Genomic DNA, 15178 nt, shown 5'->3' on the forward strand with positions numbered 1-15178 from the left:
ATCATTTTTAATAATAAAAAAATGTAAGACTATTTACTAATTACATTTTTTAGACTTAACTATCTTTGATAATTGAATAAAAGATCTGGAGTTCAATTTTTGTCTATACTAAAAATCGATTGATGTCGTAGTCTGATAATAAATAGCTATCGTCACGAGCATACGTCATAGGTTAAAACTTTCTTTTAATAATTTTTTTTAAGAAAAAAAACCTCTCTTTGACTTTATAAAAATAAGATATTTATGCATTGCACTTTTTTTTTTTGGCTGAATTATGCATTGCACATTAACTTTTAATATGAATGTTAGACAGATTAGTAATTACACTCGAAAGTCTAAGCACTATAGAAATCAATCATTCATAGGAGGAATCTACAAGCTTCAATAACTAAAGGCCACATCATGGTTACTTGACGTTTCGTTATCGATCACAACGTAGAAGCACTATTTCTAAATAATTGACAGCAATTGGTCCATACGCTCAGTAGAATTCCCCCAAAAAAAAAGTCGGGGGGGCCTAAGGAGCTGACCCTCTATCACATGCAATGAAACGTTACCGAATCAACAAGAAGAAACAGGAAATTCTATAAACGCACGATTCTACTCTGGCGTTTGGATTCAGATGAATCCTGCGTCCACGTTTCCAGTGCTGCGTTTTCTCCTCTTTTTTTTTTTTTTTTTTTTTTTTTTTTTTTTTTTTTTTTTTTTTTTTTTTTTTTTTGGGCTCGCATTTGTTGATTTTCGGGACAAATTTTACTGTTATGAACAGTAAATATACTGTTCACGCACTATACTGACACTGTTTACTCATTAAAAAATATTAAAAATAGACTTCACGGTACTATTTACACATTTAAAAATTATTTTATTACAGTGTTTTCAGTTTTCAGTTTTTAGTTTCAGTAACAATAAGCTCAATCCAAACGGATCCAAGTGTATATTTGGATAGCACGTTTAAGTGCTGCATCTGCGTTTTTTTTTTTTTTTTTTTTTTTCTTCAACCGCAACTGTTGACCAATCTTTTGTGAACAATGCATAAATGCACTGTTTACAGGTCTCACAAACTCCACTTTTTATCAATTTTTTCATTAAAAATGGGTCCCACGGTATGATTTACACATTTAAAAATTATTTTGCTACAGTGTTTTCAGTTTCAACAAAATAAGTTCTATCCAAACAGACCCTAGTTAACAGTTTTTGTCATAACTTGCTATCAGTTCATAATTTCACTATTTATAACTTGCTACGTAGATAAATTATGACAAAATTGTGTTAAAAGTTATAATACTAGTATTAATCGTTTGTTCTTTTCGATTGTTGAATTATGCCAAATCAAGCAAATCCCTTTTTTTAGTAAAACTGAAAATTTATGAATAGCACTTTTTTTTTCGGGAAAAAAAATGAATATCACTAATATTTTGAGAGGTAGTAATTTCACATTATAAATAAAGTGTTTTTTTTCCAGTGCAAGCAACTACATTACTAGTCACTTTAACTAGTCCTCAATTGCACTATAAAGATATTGCAGCAATATTGTGTGGGTTTGTCAAATACTTATGTTTTTTTTTTTTTTTTAATAATCCAATTGGCCTCAATCCCTTTAGATTACAATTTCAAGCTGCAGACCAACGTTCTGTCTGAATTGTGTAGTACATAAGAAAAATCAGAGAGAGAGAGATTTGCCATATTATTTGCTAAAATATAGGCCGACAAAAATTCTACCTCTGTATTAGCTAGAATCCACCCGTGAACAAAATTAATACGGTGGAAATAGCCCCCACGCATTGTCCATGGGGACATTTTACTCCAAGTACTTCATGCAAATACTTTTTTTTTTAAGCTTATTACTTCATGCAAATACTATTCAGTTTATGTCGGTTAAAAATCAAATCAACACAATTTGTCATTTTACTCCAAGTAGACACTTCATCGATCGGTTTAAGTCCGTTACATCAATCAATTTTGTGTTAATTTTCAAATAATTATAGAAAAATAGAATTCTATATTTTTAGAATTAGTACATTAAACTTTTCGGTTCCGTCAAATTCAATAACATTAACATGTATTGGCAGATAGTTGTCATATTGGGGACCATTTAGAGCAGATGGTGATCATGAATACGTTGAAGCCTGAAAACTGAAAAGAATTTGTTCATTCTGTGATATAACTTAAATTCTGAAATGATATCAGTAAAAAGGGATAATAGCTCCGAATGTTTTTATGATTTCTACAGTGAAAAACATCAAATGAAGCCTCTCCATATCACCAATGAACAAACAATAGTAATTATTTATATTATATAGGGTAATTAGCAACTGGGTATATGATCAAAGCCGACATGAAAAACATTGATTTCCTTTTTTCTGTTTTTGTTTATAAAGGCAATAAAGATAAGGATCTAGTAGTTGATATGAAGGATTTGTCCTTTCTAAAGTTTTTTCAGCTGCAAGCACCAAAACCACAAGATTGTACAACTTTATAAGTAGACATGACTTATTTGTTCATGAAATCAAGCTACCCTTCCCCACTAAAAGTTGTGGAGGCTATTGCAAGGTTCACCCTAATCATGCAATCTTGTACTATTGCTTCCTTTTAAGCTCTAGAGCTGAAACAATACCACTACTCTTCCTCTTTGTCTTTCTCTGCCTCCCCTTCCCCCACCACCACCCCCCCCACTCCCCCACCCAAAAAAAAAAAAAAATGGTAACGACTTCCTCAAACAAATCCAAGATTATAGTATACTGCTAAATTGAAATAAATTTGTTAATGATTTCTCTCTTTCTCCTACTCTTATCTTAATTGTAACAGGTTTTGGTTGTTACACATGGTGACAAAGATGGTGCAAATGATGGAACTGTGGTAGATTTTCGAGGAAACCCTGTGGACAAGTCCAAGACAGGTGGATGGTTGGCTGCAGGGCTCATCCTAGGTGATACTTGGTTGTTACTAGCATGATTCATGTGTCTTAACATTATTCTGAGGCCAGTTTTTGAACTCCATCACAATTTTTGTGCAGCAACTGAACTGTCTGAAAGGATATGTGTGATGGGCATATCCATGAATTTAGTGACATATTTGGTTGAAATTTTGCATATTCCATCAGCAAAATCTGCAACCATTGTGACTAACTTCATGGGCACTCTCAATCTTCTTGGTCTCCTAGGAGGTTTCTTGGCTGATGCTAAACTTGGCCGGTACTTGGCAGTTGCAACCTTTGGAGCCATAACTGCTTTGGTAAGTTTTAAGCTACAATATGATCCCACAAGTTTCAAATCTATATATAATATTACTGCTGATGCTCCTTACCTTGCACCAGGGGGTGACCTTGTTAACATTGGCTACAACCATTCCTAGCATGAGGCCCCCTTTATGTGATAGCTACAGAAATCAACAACATCTGTGTATTGAGGCCAATGGCCAGCAACTGGCTATGCTCTATGCTGCGCTCTATATCATAGCACTGGGTGGTGGAGGAATAAAATCCAATGTCTCCGGCTTTGGATCTGATCAATTTGATCAGAACGACCCCAAGGAAGAAAAGGACATGATCTTCTTCTTCAATAGGTTCTATTTTGGCATTAGCATTGGGTCCTTATTCTCTGTAATAGTGCTTGTGTACATACAGGATAACGTGGGTAGAGGATGGGGGTATGGAATTTCAGCAGGGACAATGGTCATAGCTGTTGCTGTATTACTCTGTGGGACACCATGGTACCGATTTAAGAGGCCTCAAGGGAGCCCTTTGACTGTAATATGGAGGGTACTAATCTTGGCATGGAAGAAGAGGGGTCATCCATATCCTTCTCACCCCAGCCTTCTGAATGAGTACCAAAGCTCCAGGGTTCCACACACTGAGAAGTTCAAGTAAGTATGCCTTCCCAGCAGTTAAAACTTAAATAATAACAATAATAATAATGAAGTGACACCATAATTCAGGCCTTCAGCATCTTTTCATAATGTTTAACTGATTTTAGAGTAAATAAAATAATACATCATGTGTAAATCACATGGTATCTAAGAACTGAAAATTGCTGAACTTTATCATTTAAGAATGCTAAGTATTTTAACACACACACGCGGGGAGAGAAGAGAATGTCTTAAAAAAACTGACAATAGTGTGTATCCAAAAGAAACTGACATTACTGAACTTGATAGAACTTTACAAGTCATTTCATATTTCATCTGCAATTGAAGAAGCTATGAACTCTTGGGCAATATTTTCATTGATTTTAACAACAATAATTTTCCTGTGCTTGTGAATGGTTAGATGTCTTGACAAGGCTGCAATCCTGGATGGTTTTGCCGGTGCCAGTGAAAACAAAAACAACCCTTGGATAGTGTCAACTGTGACCCAAGTTGAAGAGGTGAAAATGGTACTAAAGCTGATGCCCATCTGGTCAACATGCATCCTCTTCTGGACAGTCTACTCTCAAATGACTACCTTTACCATAGAGCAAGCCACCTTCATGAACCGTAAAATAGGCTCCTTTGATATTCCTTCGGGTTCTTTCTCTACTTTTCTTTTCATCACCATTCTCCTTTTTACTTCCCTAAATGAGAAACTCTTTGTCCCTCTTGCTCGAAAAATCACCCACAAAGTCCAAGGAATAACAAGCCTTCAAAGGATTGGGATTGGGCTCATTTTCTCAATAGCAGCTATGGTTGCTGCTGCAGTTATTGAGAAACAGAGGAGGGAAATTGCAGTTCAACAGAATCACAAAATACGTGCTTTCTGGCTAGTACCTCAGTACTTTCTAGTGGGTGCTGGAGAAGCTTTTGTCTATGTTGGACAGCTTGAATTTTTCATCAGAGAGGCACCAGAGAGGATGAAATCCATGAGCACAGGGCTTTTCCTAAGCACCATCTCCATGGGTTTCTTTGTTAGCAGTTTGTTGGTGTCTATTGTGGAAAAAGTGACCAACAAGAGCTGGCTCAGGAGCGATTTAAACATGGGAAGGGTAGACAACTTTTACTGGCTGCTTGCAGTGCTCGGATTACTGAATTTCTTAGTTTTTCTTACGTTTGCAATGAGACACCAATACAAAGAGAAGCAGCATATCAGTACTTATGACAATGGGGAAAAGGAGCTTAAGACTTTAAATGGTCTTACAGTTGATAAAACAGAAGAGAAGGTGAGTATTTAGGCAATGGAGGGACCCTAGCATGTATGTATGCTTTCAAGGGACCCTAGCATGTCTGTATGCTTTCAAGGGACTTGTAGTACTGTTTGGTCCCAGATATTGTTAAATCAATGTGTTTCACCCTCATAAATCATCACATGGTAATCGGTCATTTGATCCCTATTAAATATTTTGTGATTTATGAAAATGTCACATTAATGTGCGTTCTCAATGTTCATGAACATTCTTAATTAACTACATCTGCAAATCAGGCATTCATCAAAAGAAACCATTCACTAAATTGCAGATATAAATTAAAAGGGTACCAGGTTGTAGGAGTTCTCCATAGAGCAACTTCTAACCTGATAATGTTGCCAGCTGAGAATCACAAGACTCAAACAAAATATAGAATTTAATAAACAACTGGGTCCATTGATACTTTAGTAAACTAGACAAAGCATCAAGCTTACTGAATTGGCAACGATTCTGGAAAAACTGTCTACTTAACAACAAATCCACATATAAAAAGCTTAGAGCTGACCACTGAAAAAAATGCATAGACCCTTACGAAGAATCACTTGCTGAAGCAGGTAGGTGATTTATGACCAATGGGGGACGTAAAGCCAGGTGGTTTGCCTCCTTTTGTTTGCGAGCCTTGTACATCTCTTCCGTCTCAATCACTATCAATCTCTTGACCTGATTGGGTTATAAAATTACTAATCAGAACAAGTATAGATACGCAATTTCAAGCAAAGGATGAATTCAGTGTAATATTGAAACCTGTTGGAGCATTCCCCTGACAGTAGGAGTATTCCATCGCATGACAGTTCGGTTGCACTTGCGCAGACGCAATGCCTCTAAAGTGCGCCGGTGAAGTCTCCTTGTCCCTGGAATTCCCCTCACCAAAGTTATATATAGGTTAGGGCTCCATGCGATTGGGGCACAGGCTTTGTAAGCCTTGAATGCATTCATGTCTTCACCTTTGATCTACACAGTCCACGGTAATCTCTAAGCACTACTCCAATATCCTTCTGTATATATAAAAATTGCATGGAGCATAATTCACTTTCTATGCCATGGTTAAATATCACCATTATTCAATAGAAGAAATTTGGGACAAGGACAAAGCAGTATAGCAAACATAGAAATTGCTAAAATAGTAAAATCAAGCATCCCAATCAAAGTATTGGGCTCCTTGATGCACGATTAAGGGTCTCATACACATGGAATTAGCTTTCATCCGTTTTCTTTTTAAATTTATCTCTCGATGTGAACTCAACCATAATTAACCAATAGTCCAAGGTAAAACAAAAAGAAAAAAGAAAAACATCAGACTTAAACCATAAAAGCAGATGAAGAAACTAGAGAGAGAGAGAGAGAGAGAGACCTGGCTTGGGGGTGGGTGGGACTCGAGCTCGCAACTAAGCTCAAACCTTGCGATGATGGAGGCGAGGGCTTATGGAGAATGAAGCCAAGAAAGAAGAGAGGTAAGCGTAACAGTGTGAGTGTTTTTTTTTCAAGGCCCATTCAAATTTAAGCCCACTACTGCCAAACCCAAACTTCTTTTTTTTTTTTAGTAAATTAGTATTAATAATTGTCTACGGTTTTTAACTAGTTTTAACCCTTTAACCTATCAAATACTCAGGCAAATTTTGACGCAATAAAGTAGTAACAAGTAACTAGAAGTTAAGAATTTTGTAATTTAACTTGTTGAAATCTTCTAATATTTCTAACATAGGTATCCATGATTTAAATATTTTTTTCTCTCAACTATCGAATTAAAAAAAGAAAAAGAAAATTACCACTAACTAATGAACTCTTTTCAAATGACATTGTTTTCTCTTATCAACATGGCTCTATCTTGCACCGATTTTTCCTGTTTTAAAGACGTTAACGATGGCTTACCAATCAACGGTTGTTTGGTTGAAAGACAATGACAAGAGTAATGTAAAGTAGCAATTATAGACACTTATGGGTTGTTCTTTAGGTTGATATACACAAGGGCTAGGAGGTACTGTACAACACTTATACTGCTAGTTAAATCAAAATTAATTTTAGGTTGACTAATTATTTTTAGTTAAGTCAAATACTTGAAAATTTGAAAAACATTTCATGGCGGAACAAAATATAATTAATTTATAGTATCTTCTTGGGAGGAGAACAGTTCATAATATTCCATTCTATTAAATTGATAAATGAACATTTCCATACTTTTACCCAAGCTGGCCTAATAAAAAATTGGCCCAATCAGCAACAACCATAATCATTATTTTCTATCTCCTTACTCATAATTATAATAATTAAAAAAAAAAAAAGTGAAACAAAGAAGAAGAAAAAAACAAACAGAAAATGAAAAAAGTTATGGCACTTCTTAATGTAACTAACAAAGATATTCAAGATTTAAATCTTCCTTCTCTGATGAACCATTGAATTTAAAAAAAAAAAAAAGATAGTGGTTTTTCAATTCTTGTACATATAAATAATAATAATAAAAAAAGGCTGGTTTTTAAGTTATGATAAGATTTATTACGGCAAACCTGTCGCCTTTACAGTTGCATAACATGTCTTGAAAGAGTTGAGGCTAACAACTCGTCATTCCTCGTAACATTTTCTGGTCACTTAACTCACCGAACCCAGCCTCAACCTGAACAAATCCCGATTGTGGACTGGCTCCATTCCATGTTTTGGTCTCAAAATCAAAATCATAAACAAAGCGAAGAAGGAAAACATTGAACAATGAAGAACGCTATGGGTATGGTGTTCCTTGCTAGAAGAATACTAACAAAGGCCAACTGCCCAGCTTCAAAACTGCGATACTATTCTTCCCCACCCTCCTCTCCTCCCCCTAACAATAAGCTCTTTGTTGGAGGTCTCTCTCTCTCTCTCTCTCTCTCTCTACAAACACATACTACATTTGTAACTATAACTCAATGTCCTAGTGCTTTTTGTTATGCTTATATATATCTATAATGACGGTGCCTTTTGGGTTTATCAGGTTTATCATGGTCAGTGGACGAGAAGTCCCTGACTGACGCTTTTTCTTCCTTTGGAGAGGTCACTGAAGGTAATGTGAAAACGATACTCAAGCATATTTTCTTATGTTGTTGACAAGTTATTTGACAAAAAGTCTGACTGATCTCCACTTTCATTGGTTTTTGTTAAAGAATCAGTTTTTTGCTGTTAAATAATGGAAAATGTTCTTTAATTAAAGATGTATTAGCCAAATACATGTGTTTAAGAAGTACAAACTGGAATTATTATAATTTACTAGCATGCATACACTCTCATGTAGATATGGATGTTCTAGTAGTCACACAGTCAACTAATTAAGTTAGTCACTAACAAGATTATGCACTAGCACACGCTCGTTCAGACTTGGGTTTTCAAGTGCTTTCTTGATATGTGAAGGGAGCATCAATGGACTCTTTATAGGCGGTGGGTTTTTTTAAAGCAAGTTAAATAGTTATGTCTTTGCTGGTGAATGTAGCATTTAGGAAATATCTATAGTAATCCGGTACTGAAAAACTCATAAAAGTATTAGTGATTTAACTATAGTAATCTAAAATAAAATTATATGGTTACTCCTACTATATATGGTGATGATATCAGAAGTGGTTTCCTTTAGATGTACCATATAAGTATGTTGAATTTTTGTTCTTAAGTAATATGGTGTGTAAATTATGTGATTGTTTTGAATTGTAGTGAATATACTTTATGATAAAGACACCGGAAGGTCTAGAGGCTTTGGGTTTGTTAATTTTTCAAAGGAAGATGATGCAAGATGTGCAAAGGATGCTATGGATGGGAAGGTTAGCTTGTGCTTATAAGAATCATATACCTTAAATGAAATTCCCAAAGTATCTTCTATGTGAGTTATTGATTAATACTGCTGATTGTGGTGGATTTGGTTTCAGGCATTGTTAGGTCGACCACTGCGGATAAGCTTTGCTCTTGAAAAGGTTCGTGGTGGTCCTGTTGTAGTTCCTCATCTTTCAAAAATTGGAGATATCGCAACTCGCAATACTTAAATGCCCTGGTAATTTATGTCAATATCTTTGGTGAAAAATGACAAATGAGAGCTGGAATATCCTTAATTTGTATATGATGCTTTTCATCCCTAAAGTAAAATGAATGGTGAATGTGAGAAGTCAACTATCAATCAGTTTATATGCTAATGTATTGAATTCAGAGATAATTGAGAATGCTTTTTTAATTGGTTTAGATAGAAGATTTTGTAAACTGGAATTCAGCGGTCTGATGAACTGCATCAGAACCATGGGTTTCACTTCCAGCTGCCAAGTGACCCCCTCCCTCCAAAACCCTTCTCTCTGTGGCCATTCAGCCTTGGCTGCCTTGGTTCTCCCCATAGGATAAACTGCCTTCCTGTTTTGGTTACTAAAACCCAATCCCTCCCCCGGTAAAGATGTCAATACCATTTGGGCTGAAGGCCATTGACTCCATGTTTTTTTTTGGAGCAATTACAATGGGCTCTGTGTTTCTTTAGCTATTACTGTGAAACTTCTTTGATCAGTGTAAATTAACGAGAAAACAATTGATCCATATTTAGGCATGTCTGTGTGTGTTATTCTGTGGAGGTGGCAGTAAATAAAATGATATTATGGTGTCACTCGATCTTTTTTCTCATTCTTCTCCACTTTTTAACTTATTTGAAAATTTGTGCACACACATTTCAGCAACCCTCTTCAACTGTCATTTTGTATCCCTGCCCCCCTTTTTTTGTTTTAGTTTTTCACTAGGAAACAATCAGGGGTGGAACTATGTTATGGCTTGGGGGCCATCCTCCCTCCCCCCCCCCCCCCCCCCCTAAAAAAATGAAGAAGAGAGAGAGAGAGAGATAGGGTGAAATTTCTGGTTCTGCCCTTGAAAACAATTTTCTGTTATCTACCACACCACAAATTTCTCTTCTTTGCTATAATAATAAATATGTTATTCTTGGATCCTTCCTGTATTATTTGTGTGCTTTCCTTGATATAAATTTAGAGACTAGTTTATCAAGTGAGACTTATTATGCCAAAGAAATTATTCTTAAGCAGGGTGTGAATTTCGTAAAAGTTCAACTTTTATTAGTCCTGGGTTCATTCACGCAAAGAACCCATAGCCTGGATAATGCCCTTCGGCCTTCTAGGTTCTAAAGTTTTAAAATTTCAAAAAATTTATGTTGACTTATCTCCTAGTTTCATGTTCTTTTCTTCTTGGAGCCCTATGAAATTATTGTTTTTCAAAGAGGAGAGAAAATTTGGCTTTTGTGCCGATTGAGAACATTAGGCTTCACAATACTACATTTTTTTCCCTCTATGTTTCTCTTTATGGATTGAAAAATTCTATAGAATAAATATGCTTTGATTGTCTACATTGTGTATCTGATCTTCTTATGACCATTTCCCTGTTGAAGTGCTTATTGAGCACGTTCCTGAAATTTTTTGCTGTGTTTTAAAATTTTGGAGAACGATTATAATACTGGAGGGCCAAAGTAGTAAGCAGTGTTGCAGACATAACTACTTTGAATGGCTAGCAGGAAGTGAATAAGCCCCTGCCATATGTTTGAGGGAAATATACATAAAAAGGCATAAATTTATACCCTATTTCATATTAGGTCCCAAGTTTTTTATTTTTCAATTAAAGCCTTAACTTATGAAACTGTTTCAATTTGAAGCCCCTATCTATCTCTTTTATTCATTTCCAGTATTCTAGGCAGTAACAGAGTAGAGAAAAATGGAAAACTTTTGATAAACTTAATGTTTCACCTAGGTAATCAGTTTCAATAATTTGGCAACCATTGTCTCACTTTAAGCTCTCTCTCTCTCTCTCTCTCTCTTCAATGGCATCCAAATTGATTTATAAACAAGCCCCAGTTGAGATATAGAGTTTAATTAATGGTTTTCCATTTTTCTCAAGCCCAAAATAAATGAATTGCATAGTGAAGATGGACAGAGGCTTCAAATTGAAACAATTGCATAAATTTGGGACTTTGATTGAAAAAATTAAAATCGTGGGACTTAATCTGGAATCATAATATAATTGTTGAACCTTTTTAGGTAATAAAAAGTTGCCTTTTGCCTGGTCTCCGTGTGTATTAGAGTATATGGCACTTTTGTATGGAGCACTATTGAGACTTGCTCAAGCCAATGATTTTATAATAACTAAATGGTATTAAAGGCTTCGTTGAGCTTTAGTCAAAGATGTAAGGAATTGAAACCTTACTCTTACAATTCTAGTACTAATAGTGAGGTTCAAATACTATACTGAAGATGTTAATGTTAAAATAGGAGTAGAAAATGTTTGAGAGAAAATAGAACATTCACATCTTTAGTAACATATGATCATGCCTCTGAATTCAACTAAAGCTTAGATAGGCCTGCTTAAAGTACACTCATAAAAGCACAAAGTTATAAGGTGGGAGTTGGATGTTGGCTTTACAAGTGCCTAAACTACCTTGGGAGTTGAGCACTTCTTTTGGAGAAGACTTGGGGCTTACACGTATAAGGCCTTCATCTACTCCTCTCCTTCTCCTTAATTACTTACCAAAAGTACATACACAAATACATCTGCTGCCCCCAGCGCCCAGCCACACTTGGGAGGGAAAGGCAAATGCAATATTTTTTCTGGTGAACATATATAAAGTTTGTGTAGTTTAATGGGAGTTCTGAGAGTATGATTAGTATTTCTTTACTTTCTGGAAGGTATTATAGTTTCATTTATGTGTGACTGATTCACTGGTCTTTAGGATACTTGAACTTTATCAAGGAATTGAATCATTTAGAGAATACATCAACCATTGTTGTTGTTCCCTCTCAAGTAGTGTCATTAATAGAGGCAGTAAAGCTTATTCTTCTTCAGATTACTATTTTCATCAATAATCTTAGACTTACATAAAACATTTTTAGAGGTTAGTAGTTTGATTTATTAAATTACTTTTTTCTGTAATTTCTATGCTTCTGTATCTAGGCTCATAGTCCCAATTTGCCTCCGCAGGTCTTTACAATCTTCAAATCACCTCATCGCTTTAACCTTTTTCCTTGGTCATTGCCATAACTGGTATTATTTGTGCATGTTTAACAATCTGGACTGTGTTACCCTTTTATTGTATCCTACGCAAAAGCTACTAGATTGATCTGGTTGTATAATTTATGTTACGTTTTCTATTTCTCAAATTGTCCTGATCTCGCTTATGAAAGTTTGTCAGAACATTTTATGCCATAAAATGAAAACACTGTTTTTAATCTCACGTTTCTAATATAAAATCAGTGCCTTCTCACTCCATGCTCATATGCGCATGCTATAGCCATCTGTTTAATCCCTGATCACAATAGGCCACACGTAGTACCAGTTGTGATTTGGTCCTCTCCCATTTAAATCCTCAATTTTTCTCTTTTTTTTAGCTAGATGTAAGAGACAGTATTTATGTGATTTTGTGTTGTGTACTAGGGTTTTTTGAGACCTTTGACTTGTGCCCAACTATTTAATGGAGTTCTATGGTGAAGGGTTTGGTGATTGGAGAGGTGAATGTGGATGTTGATTATGGACAGCTACATATGAAGCTTTATCACTTGTAAGTTGTAACTCTGACCTGCCTTTTCTCTTTCAAGAGTGGGTGATTCAGCCCGAACTCCAATGATTGGGCCAAAACCATAAAAACCGAACTTCCTCACAGTTTAGATAACTAGATATTAAAGAGGTGGGTTGCTTCTATACATACTAGGCCCCGAGATCAATCATGATGTGCATAACGTCACATTGTATTGCAGTATTGTACTGAGGCACTAATTATATTATTGAACACTAGTTTTGAATCACGTGTAAATTACAATTAGAGAATATTAATAACAAATAATATTATAATTCTCTCACATTATTTTTTAATTATAATTAATTTCTTTATATCATTTAGAATGTGCACTAATAATTTATATACAACGGTAGCTTGAAGTGCATAATGTACATGAGAGATCAATGTTTCAAAGATAGCTAGAAATCTACATTTCCTACAACATATAATAGTGAGCAAATACAAGACTTCTAAACTTAATTGAATCTAAAGATGCTATAATTGATGCTTAAGTGGCGTCGATAAATGGAATATTTGAGCTTTGCCTAGAGGAGTAGACTCAATTCTCTTTGTTTTTACTAATCTTTTTGTTGGTTTGCAAAAGTAAAGTCATATTAGATTCTTGAGAAAAGATAAGCAACATAAATAAATGTCAAGTAAATTGACCAAAAATATATAAGTGCTTAAGTAAAAAGCATGTAATATTACACAGCATTATTAAAAATGAACTTACAAAAATGAAATAGGACCTAAAGAATATAGAATGTATTTCTTTTGAACTTATATCATCAATCTCACCCTGAAACCAGATCAAATATTAAAATAAGATTAAATTTCATAGACATAGAAAATTGATATGCATGATGAAATGAACAAATATACACCATGCAGAATAGATTGAAAAAAAGTTATAAAGACTCTCTATCACATTTTAATTAAGTTTCTATCACCTTGTTTCTCCAAAGAAAAAAAGCTTCTATCCCCACAGAACCATTCACAGTTCAGAATCCACCAAAGAGCTTGAAGATTAACTATCCAAGGTAACTTTTAAGCATAGGATTTCATTGAATTTTGGGGTTTATGGGGATAAAGGAAATGGACTGGTATCAATACCCAACAATAAAGTACAGAGAATGTTAACCCCTAAGAATAAATACCCAAAAAGTAATGTTAGTCTCTACAGATGTTTCAATACCCAACAATAGGGGTGTTCGTGGTGCGGTGCAATGTGGTTTTAGGTCATTTTTAGCTCCGTACTTTGCGGTGCAGTTTAGCTAAAACCATAACTGCACCGCACTTTATTTTTATGGTCACATATGCGGTGTGGTGCGGTTTAGAATTTAGCCAAAACCATAACAGCTCTACACCTCATTTTTGTGGTCACATATGCGGTGCGGTGTATAAAATGCGATTTAAATTATTTGAAATTGGTATATATTTCAAATTTTGGTCCAAAACTAGTTTTTCTACCCAGTCCAAAACTAGTTTTTCTCTTTATTTTGGTCCAAGTTTTAAACTATTGAGCTAGTTTTTCTTTATTTTGGGCTAGCTTTCTTAATCAACACTTGCTAGGGTTATCAATTTTTTTTTTTTTTTGGGGAAAATTAGGGTTATTAAACTATTAATAATATATATAATATTAAAAATAATTAAATATATTAATATATAGAGAGGGTGTCGTGTGATGCGGTGCGGTTTTCTTATTATAAAACCACAAACCGCACTGCACCATGCGATGTGGTGCGGTGCACTATTATTTGCGATGCGGTGCGGTTATGCTATTTTGCAGGCAGTTTTGGTGCGATCTTTGCGGTTTATGTGGTTTGGTGAACACCCCTACCCAACAAGTTGTTGAAAAAGCCATCAACCAAAAATTACGTAGACTGATAACGCCACAAATATTGAAAAATATTCCAAGAGAACCCCCCAAAAAAAAAAAAAATCAATGCAAGGAAAACGGAAACAAGAATCACCTGGACTGTGGAATTTGAAAAGCATTGGATGTTTTCTTTAAAACCTAAAGCAACAGCAAAGAATATAGAGACTGAGAATCAATTTGACAATACCTTAATAGCAATGAAACTTTATATCACGAAAAAAAAAAAAAAAAACCCCAAATAAGTTACAAATATCAAACATTTCATTTTCTCTATATTCAATTTGTTAGCAACTAATCAAATATTATAACCTAAAAATCAAAGATCCAATGTAATTTTTGAGCAAAAAAGGAAGTGTGGCGGCTTGAGTTGAGTGCTGATGCAAATCTTATCTCTAAAGTTCTTCATCTCTGTATAAAATACAAAATCCCTCTATCAGATATACTGTCATTACACAACAACTCATTATACTGTCAGATATAAAATTTGTTTAACAACATAGTCAAAAAAAGTGTTAATTCTGATTTTATAATCTCTAAACCAAAACCTACCACTAAAAAGATATCTTTCATAGCAATCATTCAAATTGCAAATTTTTTTATACAAATTTAAAT

General features: G+C 34.8%; 3 protein-coding genes across 8 annotated transcripts; 2 read left to right on the plus strand and 1 right to left on the minus strand.

Moving 5' to 3' along the window:
- The first annotated feature begins 2451 nt into the window (after positions 1 to 2451).
- Positions 2452 to 5308, plus strand: LOC115955729 (protein NRT1/ PTR FAMILY 6.4). Its single transcript, XM_031074019.1, has 5 exons — positions 2452 to 2703; positions 2809 to 2929; positions 3017 to 3234; positions 3317 to 3864; positions 4268 to 5308. The coding sequence occupies exons 1-5, from the start codon at positions 2701 to 2703 to the stop codon at positions 5142 to 5144; spliced, it is 1767 nt and encodes a 588-aa protein (XP_030929879.1). The 5' UTR covers positions 2452 to 2700; the 3' UTR covers positions 5145 to 5308.
- Positions 5309 to 5509: 201 nt separating this feature from the next.
- On the minus strand, positions 5510 to 6601 carry LOC115955730 (50S ribosomal protein L30-like). 2 transcript variants are annotated; one of them, XM_031074020.1, is made up of 3 exons: positions 6508 to 6601; positions 5901 to 6151; positions 5510 to 5816 (listed from the first exon to the last, which is right to left on the minus strand). In XM_031074020.1, exons 2-3 carry the CDS (start codon positions 6090 to 6092, stop codon positions 5685 to 5687), a joined length of 324 nt encoding a protein of 107 aa, XP_030929880.1. In that variant the 5' UTR covers positions 6093 to 6151; positions 6508 to 6601; the 3' UTR covers positions 5510 to 5684. The 2 variants fall into 2 exon arrangements, with proteins under 2 accessions (XP_030929880.1, XP_030929881.1); XM_031074021.1 differs by having other exon boundaries at positions 5901 to 6107; positions 6508 to 6585.
- A 1059-nt stretch (positions 6602 to 7660) lies between these two features.
- On the plus strand, positions 7661 to 12915 carry LOC115955056 (glycine-rich RNA-binding protein 4, mitochondrial-like). Of its 5 annotated transcripts, none has more exons than XM_031073097.1 (5): positions 7661 to 7989; positions 8116 to 8184; positions 8823 to 8929; positions 9035 to 9079; positions 12567 to 12915. In XM_031073097.1, exons 1-5 carry the CDS (start codon positions 7857 to 7859, stop codon positions 12618 to 12620), a joined length of 408 nt encoding a protein of 135 aa, XP_030928957.1. In that variant the 5' UTR covers positions 7661 to 7856; the 3' UTR covers positions 12621 to 12915. The 5 variants fall into 5 exon arrangements, with proteins under 5 accessions (XP_030928957.1, XP_030928954.1, XP_030928956.1 ...); XM_031073094.1 differs by lacking the exon at positions 12567 to 12915 and adding an exon at positions 12114 to 12527; XM_031073096.1 differs by lacking the exon at positions 12567 to 12915 and adding an exon at positions 12114 to 12527 and having other exon boundaries at positions 7662 to 7989; positions 9035 to 9156.
- Positions 12916 to 15178: the final 2263 nt, after the last annotated feature.

Source organism: Quercus lobata, chromosome 8, assembly GCF_001633185.2.
Source record: "Quercus lobata isolate SW786 chromosome 8, ValleyOak3.0 Primary Assembly, whole genome shotgun sequence".
In the NCBI taxonomy this organism is placed as follows: domain Eukaryota; kingdom Viridiplantae; phylum Streptophyta; class Magnoliopsida; order Fagales; family Fagaceae; genus Quercus; species Quercus lobata.

Excerpts from the sequence above, each read along its gene's own strand:
- LOC115955729 (XM_031074019.1), top strand. Across the intron at positions 2,930-3,016 it reads GGCTGCAGGGCTCATCCTAG|CAACTGAACTGTCTGAAAGG; the intron begins GTGATACTTGGT and ends ATTTTTGTGCAG. Across the intron at positions 3,235-3,316 it reads TTGGAGCCATAACTGCTTTG|GGGGTGACCTTGTTAACATT; the intron begins GTAAGTTTTAAG and ends ACCTTGCACCAG.
- LOC115955730 (XM_031074020.1), bottom strand. The coding sequence starts at position 6,092 with ATGAATGCATTCAAGGCTTACAAAGCCTGTGCCCCAATCGCATGGAGC. Across the intron at positions 5,817-5,900 it reads TCAGGGGAATGCTCCAACAG|GTCAAGAGATTGATAGTGAT; the intron begins GTTTCAATATTA and ends TAACCCAATCAG.
- LOC115955056 (XM_031073096.1), top strand. The coding sequence starts at position 7,857 with ATGAAGAACGCTATGGGTATGGTGTTCCTTGCTAGAAGAATACTAACA. Across the intron at positions 7,990-8,115 it reads CAATAAGCTCTTTGTTGGAG|GTTTATCATGGTCAGTGGAC; the intron begins GTCTCTCTCTCT and ends TGGGTTTATCAG. Across the intron at positions 8,930-9,034 it reads AGGATGCTATGGATGGGAAG|GCATTGTTAGGTCGACCACT; the intron begins GTTAGCTTGTGC and ends ATTTGGTTTCAG.